Source organism: Corvus cornix, chromosome 4 (assembly GCF_000738735.6).
Source record: "Corvus cornix cornix isolate S_Up_H32 chromosome 4, ASM73873v5, whole genome shotgun sequence".
NCBI classification, from domain to species: domain Eukaryota; kingdom Metazoa; phylum Chordata; class Aves; order Passeriformes; family Corvidae; genus Corvus; species Corvus cornix.
The window spans coordinates 64,236,545-64,252,031 of NC_046334.1; the positions used below are offsets into that span (position 1 = coordinate 64,236,545).

The window sequence follows — 15,487 nt, forward strand, 5'->3', positions numbered from 1 at the left end:
TTTATGTCCATATTCACTCCTCCCTAATCTTCTCTATGTTGTTTCACTCTCCCACTTCCTCTGAACTGTATTTTGGTCCACCTTTAACCTTCCCTATTCACACTAGTCATGTCCTCCCACACTTTCTTTCATGTTATGCTCACCATTTAACATACAAAAAGTACATTTAACTGTTTCTTTAAGAAGTTTCCACTAGCAAAATATTTGCAAAATGGCTCAAAGGAAAACTGTGAATAGCTTACTTCCCAAATTCTTTATCAAGATAGCTGTAAAGAAGCTTCAGCCCCAACTATGCAGACTTAGCTTTCTTTAGAGTTTTCATGCAATAAGCACTCCTGAGGCCTTACTTCGGTTCTGCTCCAACTTTTAATGACCAAAATGCATCTTGAGTAATTATCTACCACCTAATATAATTAACTACGCAATACAATATGTGGCTAATCATAATATTAAGGGTCTGTATTCTATGACTGAAAGCTCCTTTTTAGTCCTACATTCCTAGTGAGTACAATGCAATTTCTTTTATGATCCTGCTTTCTATTTGCTGTAAGAAACATAAAACTGGTATTTCCTAGAGAAACTGAAATTCAACTGAATCTACCAAAGGTACCAGTCAGATACAAGGAGTCTGCTGTCCCCAGCCACATCTTTCCCATTGAAGTTGGATAGTAAATGTTGGTAGCTGGTCATTCATTACAGATGGGGTCTTACTGAAAGCATTTTATCTGAAGGCTTTTATTTACTTGAAGTCTCTTTTGGGCTCTTCTAGGTACTAGTAGAGTCTTACAAAGTCAAATTATGCTGGACCCTCCACCTGATAAGACATTAACAGTTTTACACATTTTAGGAGGGGATAGGAAGAGGGGAAAATACAGATTGAGTGCAACTACCACAGCAGCTGGAAGTGCCAAATCCCACAAGATCTCCTCTGATCTCACCAATAACAATCAGATTACAAGTAAGAAGTAAATCTGTACAAAGGACACCTGCTTTTTATGTTGTGTCCAAGTCCTTGGGAAAGAACAGGCTGCAAGCTGTATAAACTATCCCAACTACATGCAGCTTTAAAATAATACATTTTATGCATTATCATATGAAAAATTAGACAAAAAGGCCTGCCTTACCAGATTATCAAGCATTCGCATAAGAGCTTCGAACTCCTGTTCACCAATCTGCCATTTTGGATGGGATACAGTACCCTCACCTGCTGGAGACTCAGGGGAACGAGACTTGGCTTTGTACTTCCCAGGATCAAGAAGCACTAAGTTGTCAGGTCCACCTGCACTGGCCAGGGTACGTACCTTAAAAACAATAGTCATCTTTAAGTTTCTTGTGAGGGATGGGGTGAAAACAACCAAAAAACCCCCTAAAAACTTGGCATAAACCCAGAAGAAATTTAGTTCATTTTAAAGCTAAAAAAATGAATATGCTTGTATAACAGTTGTCTTAAGTCTTTGAAAATACCTGTCTTAATGGGCAGCATATATCAAATTGATGGTTTTGATACAATACTGGAATATTGTCAGTGAAACCAATTTTATGTCCTCCCACAATATAGTGATATCACACATCATTGTGATAGTTTAGATCAAGAGTTTAACCAGTAAAGCATGCAATTATTAATCTGGAGGTTAATATAGCAGGCTGTATTATTCCATAACATCTTGAAGTTCTTACTTGTATTTCACAGGCAAGCACTAGGTTATGAATATAGTAGAAAGCCTCCTCAACAGTCTCTCCAACTGATACTAAACCATGGTTTCTGAGAATAAGGACCTAGAGAGACATTGAAAGAAAGTTAACACCAGTATGTCAAGTATTTTCTTACTCTTGATTAAAGAACATCTGCTACTGATTAAAGAACATACTTGTCACACAAATGCACTGCCCCCCCCTCCTTTTTACTTTGATTCTCGATGTAACTACTGACCTTGCTTTTAGGCCCCAAATTTTTCTGAATAACCACCTTTTCTTCATCATCCACTAAAATACCATGGTAATCATGATAAGCTACTTCCCCTAGAGAAAGTGCTTCAGGTGAAATTGGCAAGAGACCACACTTCATTGCAGAAACCTAAGAAATATTAAAACAACTGATTTAATTTCTTGCAACAGAAAAAGTGAAAAAATACACTGATGAGAATAATAATAAAAATACATTTTTATGTACTATATGAATCTATCTCTACAGGTATGGTACATACATAGTGGCATTATACTCCATCCTCAAAGACTATTTTTGATAACTTTTGGTTTGGATACAAAAGTCACATTGATTTTGGGTCTGTCTCCATATGTCTCTTTTTGCATGACAGCAACATCAATATAAAAAGACTCAAGAAAAAAACCCAAAGAAACCACCAAACCCCCAAATCAACTCTATGCTTCATTCCTTTCACTCCATTCAGTTACTTCCCCCTCCTGCCCCCATGCCAAAAGAAGAACTTTGGTGACACAGGTAATTCTGCAGCACTACAGGTAAAGTTAAAGAATATTTTTAAAAAGGCTTCTCTGTAATTCACAAGTTTAGGAATTCGATCATTTACCCTTAAAATGGTTGTATTAACCTGATTAATCAATTAATTTTAAAAAAATATCATCAGAATGTGAACACTGAAAGTCACTCTCAAAACATTCCAGAGAGGCAGAACTGACTTGCAATCAGTTGCTCCAAAGAGATATTGGGAAAGTTTCAAATATTTCAGAAAACCTTGATAAACTGTGCTTTACAAAACCAACAAAACACAAATACAAAACAAGCTTTTATGACCCACTGTCAAAAGATCTGGTCTTTTGTGGTAAAGGACACACATAAATGAAATACATATTTTCCAGTAATAGAACTCAATTTACTATCTGACCGTTCAGGTAACAACCCAGTAAGGACAGGTTCTGATTCAAAGAGAACCATATTTGAAGACAGACTAAAAGGCTCTCTGCCCTCCAAAAAGGAAGCAGATCTATGATTAAGGGAACCCATCTATTTTCCCTTTGGGAGGGGTGGGGGAACAGGACACACCCAGAGCTTACCGCTGCTCCTGCTGGCGTGTGGATATGGACAATGCATTTGACATCAGGTCGAGCTGCATAAATTGCAGAGTGCAACGTAAAACCAGCTTGGTTTACTCCCAAGTTAGTGCTTCCACGATCAACCACATCTCCCTGAATATTGATTTTAACCTGGGATTGGAAAGAGTTATTTTCATAATCAAGAGTTTAAAAAACTGAGTTAATTCAGCATCTACCACTGGGGCTCTAAAACTAGTGTCATCATCTATATTTGAAATGCCTAAAGTTCCCCTCAAAAAGCTGGGCTCAACAGCCAGCAGCTTTCAAGGGCATGAGGTGATTCACTGACCAAATGACTCAACACCTTTTTACAGGTAGATCAGCTGGAGGACACCTGGTGGTGAACATGGGCAAAGAAATCTCTCTGAGATACCTCAGCATTACCAAAACCAGCCATGTTCAATAAAAGTATTTTAAACATATTACACAAGAGTAAAATATTCTCTAGGATAAAACTTAAAGTGACATATATATTCATATATACATGAATATTTTACAGCTATGTAAATCCGCAATTGCTCACCAGACTAGATGCAGTGACTTCACTATAGAGGAGTCCAAAAGGTACAATAAGGAAGTGCTCTTGCTCAGAATTTACTCTGGCCTAAGGGTAAAACAAGAATAAGAGTTACTAGGAAAATTTTATTAAAGCATACAAGAAGACTCCAAACCATTAAAGTTACTTTTACAGCCTGATTAGTGAATGGGCAAGTATGCCTATAACATGCAATGTGACTTTCATGTATGCTACAACAGAAAGCACAGCACAGTTAATTAACTCATGTTGAACACAGAGATGGCAGGTACATGCCAGAATCCTTCAGATTGGTGGAATTTAGTAACCCCTTATACTCTGTTATAATGACAACTCACCCACTATGGAAAAAAGGTACAATACTGAGAGTAATGGGGGAAAAAAGTGAATTGGTTTAGTTGAATGAGTTTACATTTCAACTGTATTTCTACCCTAGTAAAACATAGGGTATGAAATAGAAGGCTGTGAGAAAATGCAAGAATTTGGCCCACAGATCCAAAATATCTTGATGCCAAGAAGGGTTTCATCACTGATGCTGGTTCCTGTGAGACATCTGTGAGCAGTACAGCACACTTGCAGATTTTCTGCCAAGTATCCCAACCTTCACTTATGTTTTTGCTCTCGTCTCATTCATACAATCAGGGGTTTATAATATAAAAATAATTTTGGCTTCAAAGCATTCACATCTTGGGATGCATATCTTAAAATCTGTACAATGAAAAGTACAGGATGTCTAGATAGTTAAGGTGACTCTTGATGGTGAATTAATAGGCTTCCTAAGTTTTACTGGACACATGAGACAACTCCCTACTTCATTATGAGTCTACCCAGCATTTGGGTAGTTTGTATTGTGGTTTTGGGTTTTTTGTTTGGTTGTTGTTTGGGTTTTTTAATTAAAAGTTATTTATGAGTTTTGCATATCCCTGAGATGCAGCTACTTTATGCTGCTTCTGCTTCAAGTCTTCTACTACTTGCAACACTAAATACATATATGCTTTGCTACAGCTCTACTGCAGGGAAAAAAAAATCAAAATAAGTAGTTGTGCAGTCATGCAAAAGCTTCTAGCACAGCTCTAGTTTCCTTTACAATCAGCTGGGAACATGCTACAGCACAAGAGCCTTAAACTAAAGCAGTCAGTTGAAGTTAACCTGTACTTTTATGAACCACCAAAGTAGTTCTCAATTACAGAAGTGTAAATGATCTAGAAAAATCTCTTAGTTATTTATGCAAGACAAAAAACAGGTATTATTCAAAATTCCCCAAAAGCTAATAAGAAAGCTCAAATGGAAGACAAACAAACAGTGAGACTCACAAACCACTTTGCTTTAGGATTAGATCCAATAAACAGCTCATGCCCTCAAAGCAAACCAAGACCTGGTGAATGATGTCTACCTTCTGTAAACCTGTAATCTCAAATTCTGCCTGACCCTGGAGGCACCCAAGTTTACTCTACATTATTGCACTTGACATGAAAACCCTGGAGGTACCCAAGTGTACTCAACATTATTATACTTGGCATGAAAGCTCTTGATGCTCTGTAATTCTGCTTCTGCATCAGAACTGCATCAGTCTGAACAATTCTGCATACAGTAACTGTCAGTGATTGATAAAGATCCAAAAAAAAAACCCAACGATATTCCACCCAACTCCCTGATATGCCAAGACAGGAATTGTGAGAGTGTAGGGTATGCCCAACCACTGCCCTGGAGGGACATCTGCTGAGATAAGGAGATTGAGCAATCTCCCAGCAGGACCCCCTTGGGAAGGCAGCTACTCTTCAGTTACGGCGAGAAGACGACAGACCCAGAATCCTCTGGGAGACCCTGTGCAGATCCTTTGTAGTCCATTGGCCTTTACCCTCTGACACCCACCCCCTGTATCCCTATAAAGCCAGCCCCCTGCCCCTGCGAGGGCAGAGAGAGCTCATCCCTGGCTCCCCTTCGCCGGAGTATGCACCAATAAAGCTGCCAATAAAGCTCCCTCGTGCGGAACAGCTACACGGGCTTCTCGTCTCTCTCTGGTCTGGCCTGGAGGCTGCCCTGCAGAGCTGAGCTGAAATCACGAGCTGATAATCACTTGTTGGGGTCCCTCCCCCCCACCATGTAGCCCTGGGAGAAGGGCCCTGGGGGGAGACACGGGGCTTCCCTGCCCCTGCTCAGCCTCGTTCCCCATTGGTTGTTCTGTGTTCCCCTGCGCGGGCAAGGACCCTCAGGCCCCATGACTGAGCAGTTCCTCGGCAGAGCCCCGGCCATGCGGCTGGACAAATAAACATCTCTGAAACATCTATCAAGAATCAGTCCATATATATTTCTTTTCCATGGGCCTCGTTGTTTGATACATCGTGTTACAGAATCCCCACTGTAACAATCACTAAAGAGCTGACAGCTTCTGCACGGGCCCTCCTAGCCAGCAGCTGAGGGAAGACACCGATCCTCGGGAAGGCGATTCCTTTTGGGACCATCTCTCTGGACAGGTCACCTCCTCCTCGGTCAGAGCTACTGACCCCTAACCAGCTGTAATACGAGAGTATATGCCATTCTCCTTTAATATACAGGCTTATGACCCTCACAGAAGGCTGTTGTACCTTTTCTCCTACTTCACAAGTGCACTGGCACAAGCTTTTAACTTGAATGCAATTATCCAGTAATTACAGCATCCACTCAAAAAAGAGTGAAAACCTGGAGTCAGACACCAGCACTGCATGAAGTGGTAGCATTCACCACATTCCAAAGGGGTGTCTTAGTACTACTTAATAAACATAACAACCTTGTTCTATATCAGCTTCTGAAGATATGATTTCTCATTCACCTTTCAGAATGCTGTTCATTGGAACATATGCAGTTTGTAAAAGACAGGAGAACTATGATTTGGGACTGCTGCTGACAAACCAAGAGCTTTCCAGTACGTCTGCCATTCAGAAGTGTCTAAAACACTTTCAGAATCTCATTTTTCAAGTGCTTTGATTGTCTTCCACCTCAACCGGTATCTCCTCTATCGATATCTTCAATGTGCTCCTCCCCAAAGAAAGCAAACTTGAGGCATTCGACCCCAATCACAAGCCCTTGCCTCAACCCCTTCCCTTGACATGCTGCTCTTCATTACATTTATCTTTTTATCTAAATGTACAAACATTCCCAGGGCTGAACTTCACACTAGAAAGCCATTTCCAAACCTGCTTGCCCAGTAATCTTTTCATTGCATTAATGTCCCTTTTACAAAACCAATCCTCCTGTAACATATGAAAAATCTGGGGGTGGCACAGAGTTGTTTACAAGATCCATTATGTTGGAAATGTTCTCTTACAAAAGGAACTGAATGATCTAACCAATACTGCCTCGATCCTATGCCTGCACATATATCATTTATCATCTTCATCTGTTCACAAATAACGTCTTGAAATCTCAAAAAGCTGTAAAAACAAGATCACCATATTTCATTCCGACTGCAACTAGAAGAACTGAAAATACATAAAGGACAAACTCTACTATGTGGAATAAAAAACAATTCAGCTCTGTTAGGACAACAATTGACAGGGCTGCACACCACAGCTGTGACTTTACTCATGAGATTCATGTTGATCATTCTTCTGGCGTATAAAACCTCCTTGATTTGACCTCCTTGTCATTATTTTTATGGATGCCAGTGATTACTCAGTCACAAGGAAAATTGTTGGCACGCTGCATTAAGCTGAGTAGCTCGCTCATGTTCAGAAATACTATGGCTTCTTTTTCAGAAAGGCTGGTACCTGAATTATAAAATTCAACTAAATGACTAAGAAGATATTCTAGTACTTAGCAAAAAAAGCAAGAAAACAAAGAAATACAATTATTCAAAGCATTTGAGACACTAAAAGATTGAGTCTTTTGGGAGTCTTAATTTCATCCTAAGAATTTTCATGTACACTCTCTTAAAACTCTATTCAGATTTTGGTAGCTGACATCCAAGTTGAGATGCAATGACAAATCTCTTTACTGTTCTTCTGCTTTCAATACCACTTTGCTCTTCTCGCACACAAAGAGAAAATGACAGATAGGGGAGGGAAGCAATTCTCTTGTATGTTAAAACAATTGGTTCAGTTATTTGTTGATTCAATACTCACTGTTATATGATTGTAAATAAGCTGAGACCAGCCAAAGAGATCTGCTAATCTGTAGAAAGCTGCCAATTTACATCGTAACAACTTCTCCCCTTTCTCGTAAGCGATGGAATCCGATCCCCTCAGATCATTCACTGGTGTTACCATGCCAAGACCTGAAGAGGAGAACGGGTAAAAAAGCACAAGGTGGGTTGCATTCAGTATCAGTTCAAACCTAGCAACATGCACCACTATTATAGTGGTTGTTCTTACTGGTTTATATGAACATATTGACCTAAGAAATGGACAGCAAATTCTCATTCCTATAATGTAATAATTTATATTACACAAATATATTGACAATCTTGAGCAAAGTTATTCAACTTTGGTAGACTCAACATTCATTTCCTTCCCTACTATAAATTAGTGCTAAGGCCACAGTGCATTCCTTAGCAAAATATTTTTTTCCTCTCTCAAACCAATGATTTGTAAAATCATGTAGATGTAAAAAAATCATGAAGATGTAAAATACATCTTCATAGTTTAAAGACAAAATGTAATCCTAAATATTCCACTTTTTGAGACACAGGATATTCCTGACAAGGATAATTACACACCTAAAAAGATGCACACAGATTCATTTAATTAATAAAAATTAAGTACAAGCTAGAGAGAAGATTATGGTAAATAATACACACTATGCAGTGAAATTAGAAATGTGGTTAAAAGTAACTGTGAAAAAACAGAACCAGGCCATGCTACAGTCAAAACTAAAGATCTATTTTGGAGCATAGGCAAGGATTTATTTTATCTTAACACAAAACCTGTGTGTACATGCATTTGCACATTCTGGGTTTTTTCCTTCTTTGTTTTGCTAGCTGATGTTTCTTGTCTAAAGCTTCACTTAACAGGAGAAAGCTGCAAACAGTATTTCAATGGCAAAAATAATTAGTTTCTAAAGACCTTCACTGTTACCAGACTACTAACCAGTGTTTTATTTTCCTGCAGACAAACCATGTGGTAATTAGCAATATTTAAATATTTAAAATTTTTATTAGGACTGACTTATCAGGCTTATTTTTCAATTACGATATCATCCTTGAAATAGCTTTTGATATAAATTATATACATGAATCACATTGCATACCACCGCGGCGTTTAGAAACGAATCTATTCATGTGTTCAGTGTTCGTGTGAGCAGAACACAATAGCATTTGACCTTCACAGTACTTTTTATTTCATTCACACTGCCTTCATTTTAAGCCTTTCAAGAAAAGAAAAAAATTAATTCAGCTCTGATCACTGAAGGTGCACTCACTCATGTTTAACGCAGCCATTCCGCCTTGAGGTGCTGCAGGGTAGACATTTGGTACGTGTGTTGTCATGAAATCCGCAATCTGCTGTAAAGCCAATAAACCTGTTGGGTTCTTCCCCTTCTTAAACTGTTCCTGGATCATGGATTCCAATTCTTCACAAAAGGCCTAGTAACAAGACATTGCACGTTGTAATGCATGTTTAAATGAACTTCAGCCTTTCATATTCAGCTTCTATTTAGCACTTTGATGGAACCATCCTACACCTCTTCTGAAAAACACCGCAGGGCAGAATTACTGGTGCATACTGTAACTTCAAAACATTGCTCTCTGGAGCTCCAATTATATGAGTCACTCGGGACTTTTTTAATGGAAATTCCAGCATTCTCTCTTCAAGTAACACCAAAAGTCTTTGAGCCTGCTAATACGAATTTCTGGAAGGAGGAGAATGTACAATCGACTTGAACACAAAATGTGAAAGTAAAAGTAGCAGAACCAGAAAAGAAAATCTGTCACTGTGGCTCACAGGGAACTGAGCGCCAAGAAGGCATCCAGGAACACAGAAAACAATGAACATTAAATTTCTAAAACCTGTTTAGATGAAGGCTTGTAGGGCTTGTTTATATTTTTCCTGCGGTTTTTTTGTTTGGGTTTTTTTTTAATATATTTTAACTTGGAAGGAAGAAAACAAGTTTTTACCACTGCTGATAGCTCCTGCTTTTGACAAGAACGCTGGAATTTGTACTGAAAGAGAACTACTGCAATCATTAAGTGATTATTTTTTACTTAAGTGATTTATTAATATTTTGATAAATCAAATGGGTTGACTTAATAGAAAAATTGTGAATGTACCACCACATCTCTATTCCAAATGAAGTTATGTCACGTAATGTTTTGTATCTAAAGTCACCCACTAATCATTACAAATGGAACAAATGTCATTTTGGGAAATCTTGTTTGTGTACTTTCTCCCCAAGGGAACATCTTCAATATTAAATGTCAATCATTCATATTTCATTATTGTGCACCTTTCAGAAAGAGATATATAAAAATATTTCATATGTCCAAATCCCAAAAGAAAAACTGAATACAGGACAGACCTGCCTTGTATAAGCTACTCTTAAGAAAGTCACATTTAAACGAATATATGAAACCAGTGAAAAAATGTCTCAACAAGGATTAGATGGAAAATATGAAAAAAATGTCAATGATTATATAGAGAATTCTGTAAGCCACACTGAAGAGCTGCTTCATGAGTAGACCATAAAAATTCAAACAGATAGCATGAGGAAAAAAATAAGGAAAGGCCAACAAGAAAAAAGAATAGATGGATCTAAGATACCACAAAATTCTCCAATACTGTACTGCTAGTAAAAATAAAGGTATTAAAGTTGTCACTTTAAAGATGAAGCATTTTTTTTTTCTTACTGGGCTTTGAAGAATCATGGAGACTCTCTTCTTCTGTTCCATCATGTTAAAATCCTGGCGAAGGTCAGGTGCCATATTTCTCTCTCTCAAATATTCTGGATTATTTTCATCAACTCGATCAAAATACCTCTCTTTATGAGGGGCTGTTGTTGGAGGTGGTGAAGTCACCACCCCCACACCAGAATCACCATTCATAGCACAGTTTTAAGGAACCTGTGAAGAAGGACAGAGAAGAGGAATAAACAAATCAAGCAAGGAAAATATTCATGTGTTTCTACTTTCAAAGTAATAGTTCAAATCCATCTAAAATTAGCACATCTTCCCAAATGAGAAACCCTGTTTGTGCGAGTGGAGAGCAACATTCTAGAGTAGGAAAAAGGATCTTAATATACAAGATCAGAAAAGTAGGCTAGCATATGTGAAAAGTCTAATATGCTACATAAGTTCATGCAACACAAAACTAAAATGAGAGCTCCCATTTAAACTAATTTGTTTAAGTTGTCTGGCCAGACTGATATTTAGAAGCATGGAAGTCCTTCAAACCTTCTCAGAGACAATTACAGAAGTTCCAGACATGAGGTCTAAACTCATTGGTTAGGGGCTTTTGCCTTTTCATTTTTTCTTAAAAAGCTAAAGCAGACATAAGAAAAAGAATATTGCATAAATCAGAAATTAAATCATCACTGAAATTAGTATATTACACATGTTCATTAATACGAAGAATCAGCCTCACCAAAACATGCTTGGACTGCCAACACATTTCTGGATACAAACTCAGAAATCCTGACTTTGCAACCCAAAGTGTGCTTTTCACATTTATTTTAGGTCCATGCAATAACATGCACATCACTACATTAGCATGTGGTTTTTGGAATCTGGAAAGCACAGACACACACAGCCCCCACTCCCTGATCAGGGTTCCTTTCAGTTTAACATGTTGTAGTCAGCAACTGCCTGCATCTACCAGAAAGGCTGAAAGCTCAGCCAGTATTGCTCATACACACCTCCTTCTTCCACTCACAAGAATTCCTTTGTGTAACATTATCCCAGTTTTCTGGGCACAGTATTACAACCCTCATTCCAAAATCCTTCTCAGAAGAATTTTGAAGCCTTCCACTAAAAAGACAGTTCAATAAAGCCACCCTCACAACACTTTGAGATTCAAGCCTCCAATTCCTGGTCATCTGACATATCAAATTACAACTAAGTAGAAAAAACTGTATATATCTTAAGTAATTATTCATCATCTACATCTATATTAGTAAGTTCTTATATACGTCTCCATTCTTCTGCCATTTTTAGATTTTTCGTAGGGACTCATCTTAAACTGGTTTTAATTTGCTTAGTAATTTATTTGCATGCTTATTAGCTACAACCACTTCAGATGTGTATGCACACAGAAAAGGCAAGTTTACATAAATTTTGAAATGCAGATTATGTTAAACAAAATCATTGCAATGAAGAAAATTATCAACTTCAAGACTCCAGAATTAGCAGATTTCATCCTCTTTAATTCTTACATTAGGAAAGAAGTTTCAAAATTCAACTCATTTCCTATATCAGGATGAACAAACCACTGAACTGAGACAGTTGAACACCATGAGCAAAATAGTCTTTTCCTTGACGCTGCAGAATAGGATACTACTATGAAAATCTATGTTAGCACTTAAATGCTCAACGATTTCCACCCACTGAGTTACTAAATAAACACACAAAGACACCTCTGCAGTGTTTCAAATATTTAATTTTAAAGTTTAGACTTTAAACATCATGGTTGATTGTTTTCTTTATTTTTTAAATTGCTCGCTTTCCTTCACCCAAGGAGAAAAAGGGTGGAGCAAGAAGAAGTAATGCTTTTATCCGCAAGGGAAACAGTTTAGGGTACTAGACCTAGGAAATTTTAAGCAAGTGAAGGTACAGCAAAGTAAACCTCTCCTTTGGCAGCTTCAGATGTCTAATACACTCCTTCCAAGTTCTTTTCCTCCTCACAACCTCTAGGCTGCACCATCTGCCACTTCCTTCCTCAAAAATACTTTTGAAGGCCTGTGAACACTTTTTACAACCTTCTGAGCTCTATCAGCCATACTACTGCCTCTGCGTCCAGGGCTTTGTTGAAAAACAACAGTTTGCAGACCCAAACATGTGCCTTACTCTCTTACAGTAGCAGCTCATTTGGCCCAATCAAAGCCTGAACTTCAGCAGCCTCTGCTTATCAAAAAAAAATCTGGGAGTTTAGAAACAGCACAACAGCAAGTGAAGACAACTGGAACCACTTAAGTAGTTCAGACTTCATACTGTACTCTGCAGAGAACAGCCACAAATGTGTCTTTACTTAAAAGCAAAGCATAAGAAAAGGAAGAAGTTTGAGCTTACCACCAGCAGACAACAGCCTGCTCCTGCCTGCTGAGACATTTGATGTTCAGGCTCTGTTTAAGTGTCATGTTGTTTATGTGCATGCACAATCGTATTTAAACTGTACTCACATCTGCAAACGTAATTTTGCATTTAATTATTTACACTAATTCCATCTTACTTTCAGAGTACCAAAACGTATTTCCAAACGAATGACACACATAATTTATTCACTGTTTTCTACTCATATTGGAGAGAAGCTGGTCCCTAACAGCCTGCAAAGGGAACATGAAAATGGGATCACAGTGTCTTGTGAAATTTGCATTACTCCTCCATTCAAGCACAAGATGGCATTCAAGAAGGTCTTGGGAAGCTATTACTACTTCACCACTATGTAGTGGCAATAATTTCACATGAAAATCAATGTTTAACATTCAGAGATCATTTTATATCTAAGGTTAAATATCTATTTCATAGCTCAGTTTTGAAGACACCCAAAATTAATGGCATCCCCCCAGCAAGGTCTACTAATTGTTTTAACATAACTGTAATAATAATTGTTTGCTTTAATGGCTGTCAGCTACTGATGTTAAAGGGATTGACTTTTGAACTGGAAGCAGACATCGTGACAACACTTTGCAAAGCCACTGAAATTTATTTATTAATTTCCTTGAAAGACTCTTTGGGAGTAAGGCACGATGAATTCTCCAGAAAGAGCTTCAGTAATATGAATACCAATAAATAAATAAAAGGAATCTGAACAGTGAAGCTGAACACACACGGGGAATGGCCAGTGGTTCTGTAAACTGGAAGGTCACACTGAAAATCACAACAGGCTGCCCAGGCAGCAAAAAACCCCAAACAAACAAACCAACCAACCAACCAAACCAAACAAAAAAACCAACCCAAAACCGCCTGTCTTCACACCCACAACACTTCAGTACAGACAGTTTCTTTCTGACACAGTGCACTACAGCCCCCCAGTAAGATAAGCTGTAATGCCAGAGGACTTTCTGCCACGATAAGTGTTTCTATGTGAGAGCCTGTTCTAACACAACTGTGTCAGAAAAAGCCACACCCTTAACTGAAAAAGCCATGGATGGAAAATGTTAAGAGCACAGAAAAAAACCTTCTGCCAGAAGCAGTTAATATCAAATATAGACAGAGGGAACAGGATCTATTACTATGGGGAGCAAAGGAAAACAAACAGATGTGATAAAATCCAAACAGCACCTTTTAGTAACAATTACATCCATTCTTCTAATACCTATGTACACATAAACACTGTGGTGGTCAATGGACCAGCACATCAAAGGAGAGCCAGCAGCCAACTCGCAGCACAACGTATTTATCACGGGGCATGTGGATGTGTGTGCAAAACTGCTATAAACAGGCTGGTTGTGAAATACTTTTAGGAAACCAGGTTTATAAAATTTATAGCTCATTTACAGGTACTGAGCACTGTTTACAAAAAACATTCTGAAATTGCTATTAGTATTTCAGGTTACTTTTGTTATTCAAAATCCCCTTCCTCCCCATTCTTTTCTAACCCAACAGTTTCATTAAAGGATTCACCTAAGACGAATGTCACAGAGTTGTGCTACAGAGTTTAATTTAAACAAAAGAATAAAGCTTTAGAACAGAAAGACCATAAAATTTTTCACATTAACATCCACAAAGAAAAGTCTTAATTTTTTTTCAAGCAACTTGCATTCTTCAGTACTCAGATGATGCATATATAGTTAAAGAAATTTAAACAGGTAAGACAGTGAATAATATTCAGTAAGAATCTACAATAAGTTAAGGGTACCTAAAAACCTCACCCTGAAATCTGAAAAATTATATAACTAAAAGCCCCAAAATTGATCTGGGTTGGAATCTTATTGTAGATAATAAACGTATTTAAAACTTTAATATGAAACTCATTTTGATGCATGGAAATTGGGACAAATGTAAGTACTTATGCCTTTAATAGCTTATAGGTTCAGTGTTTCTAACCAAACCATCATAACAAATATTATGTGAACATTGGAAGGATTTAAAATGCCTCACAATACGTACACTAGCAGGGACCAGCTAACTACATTCCTTGGAAAAAAAAAAACCTTTTGCAATCACTTAAAGGCTGGCTTTGTTTTGTGGTAAGTTGTAATGGGTTGTTTTTTGCTGCTCCACACCCTGAGGAAATAGTTTTTTGCTAGGACTTCAGTCAATGGAATTTGAGCTAAAGGCTCCCTCCCACCAAAGGACTGAGGACAGCTCTCCACATCAACACAGCTTTAAGTCTGCTGAGACCAAGTCAGAATAAAAATACACTCTGAGAAGCAGGAAGAAGGTTGTGACAAGGAAACACGAAAGACTTTTTAAAAAGTTCAAAATACAGTGCCTCTTCACAAGACAGCACATGCAAAAAAACCTACTACAATTTGGGGTTTGTTTTAAGTTTCAGAGCATTATCTGATCAAAACCTTAAAAAAGCAAGTTACTTCAGAGAGGAAGAAAAAAAAACCAAAACAAACCAAACACCCCAAACCTGCTTTCTTCCTGATAGCTTACAGTTTGTACAAAATAACATGCAAGCAGAACACCTGTATGGGACCTTGTGCCAAATCTGCAAATTAAATGAACAGCAAACTTCTCAGCTGCTGCATTCCCAGTCACCACCACCAAAGATCAGGAGCACTCAGTTCCAGAATATGTCACTTTTGAGACCT

The 15,487-nt window shown here is 38.0% G+C and overlaps 1 protein-coding gene across 15 annotated transcripts in view; it reads right to left on the reverse strand.

Moving 5' to 3' along the window:
* ADD1 (adducin 1) overlaps nt 1-15,487 on the reverse strand; it is a 63,318-nt gene that overhangs the window by 21,839 nt on the left and 25,992 nt on the right. For all 15 annotated transcript variants that reach the window (XM_039551556.1, XM_039551557.1, XM_039551552.1 and 12 more), the window contains exons 2-9: nt 10,422-10,634; nt 8,999-9,161; nt 7,705-7,856; nt 3,593-3,673; nt 3,031-3,180; nt 1,931-2,074; nt 1,678-1,776; nt 1,125-1,301 (exon numbers count right to left, since the gene is read on the reverse strand). In XM_039551556.1, coding sequence (XP_039407490.1) covers nt 1,125-1,301; nt 1,678-1,776; nt 1,931-2,074; nt 3,031-3,180; nt 3,593-3,673; nt 7,705-7,856; nt 8,999-9,161; nt 10,422-10,616 — 1,161 coding nt within the window. In that variant the 5' untranslated portion in view covers nt 10,617-10,634. The remainder of the gene's footprint in view (nt 1-1,124; nt 1,302-1,677; nt 1,777-1,930; nt 2,075-3,030; nt 3,181-3,592; nt 3,674-7,704; nt 7,857-8,998; nt 9,162-10,421; nt 10,635-15,487) is intronic.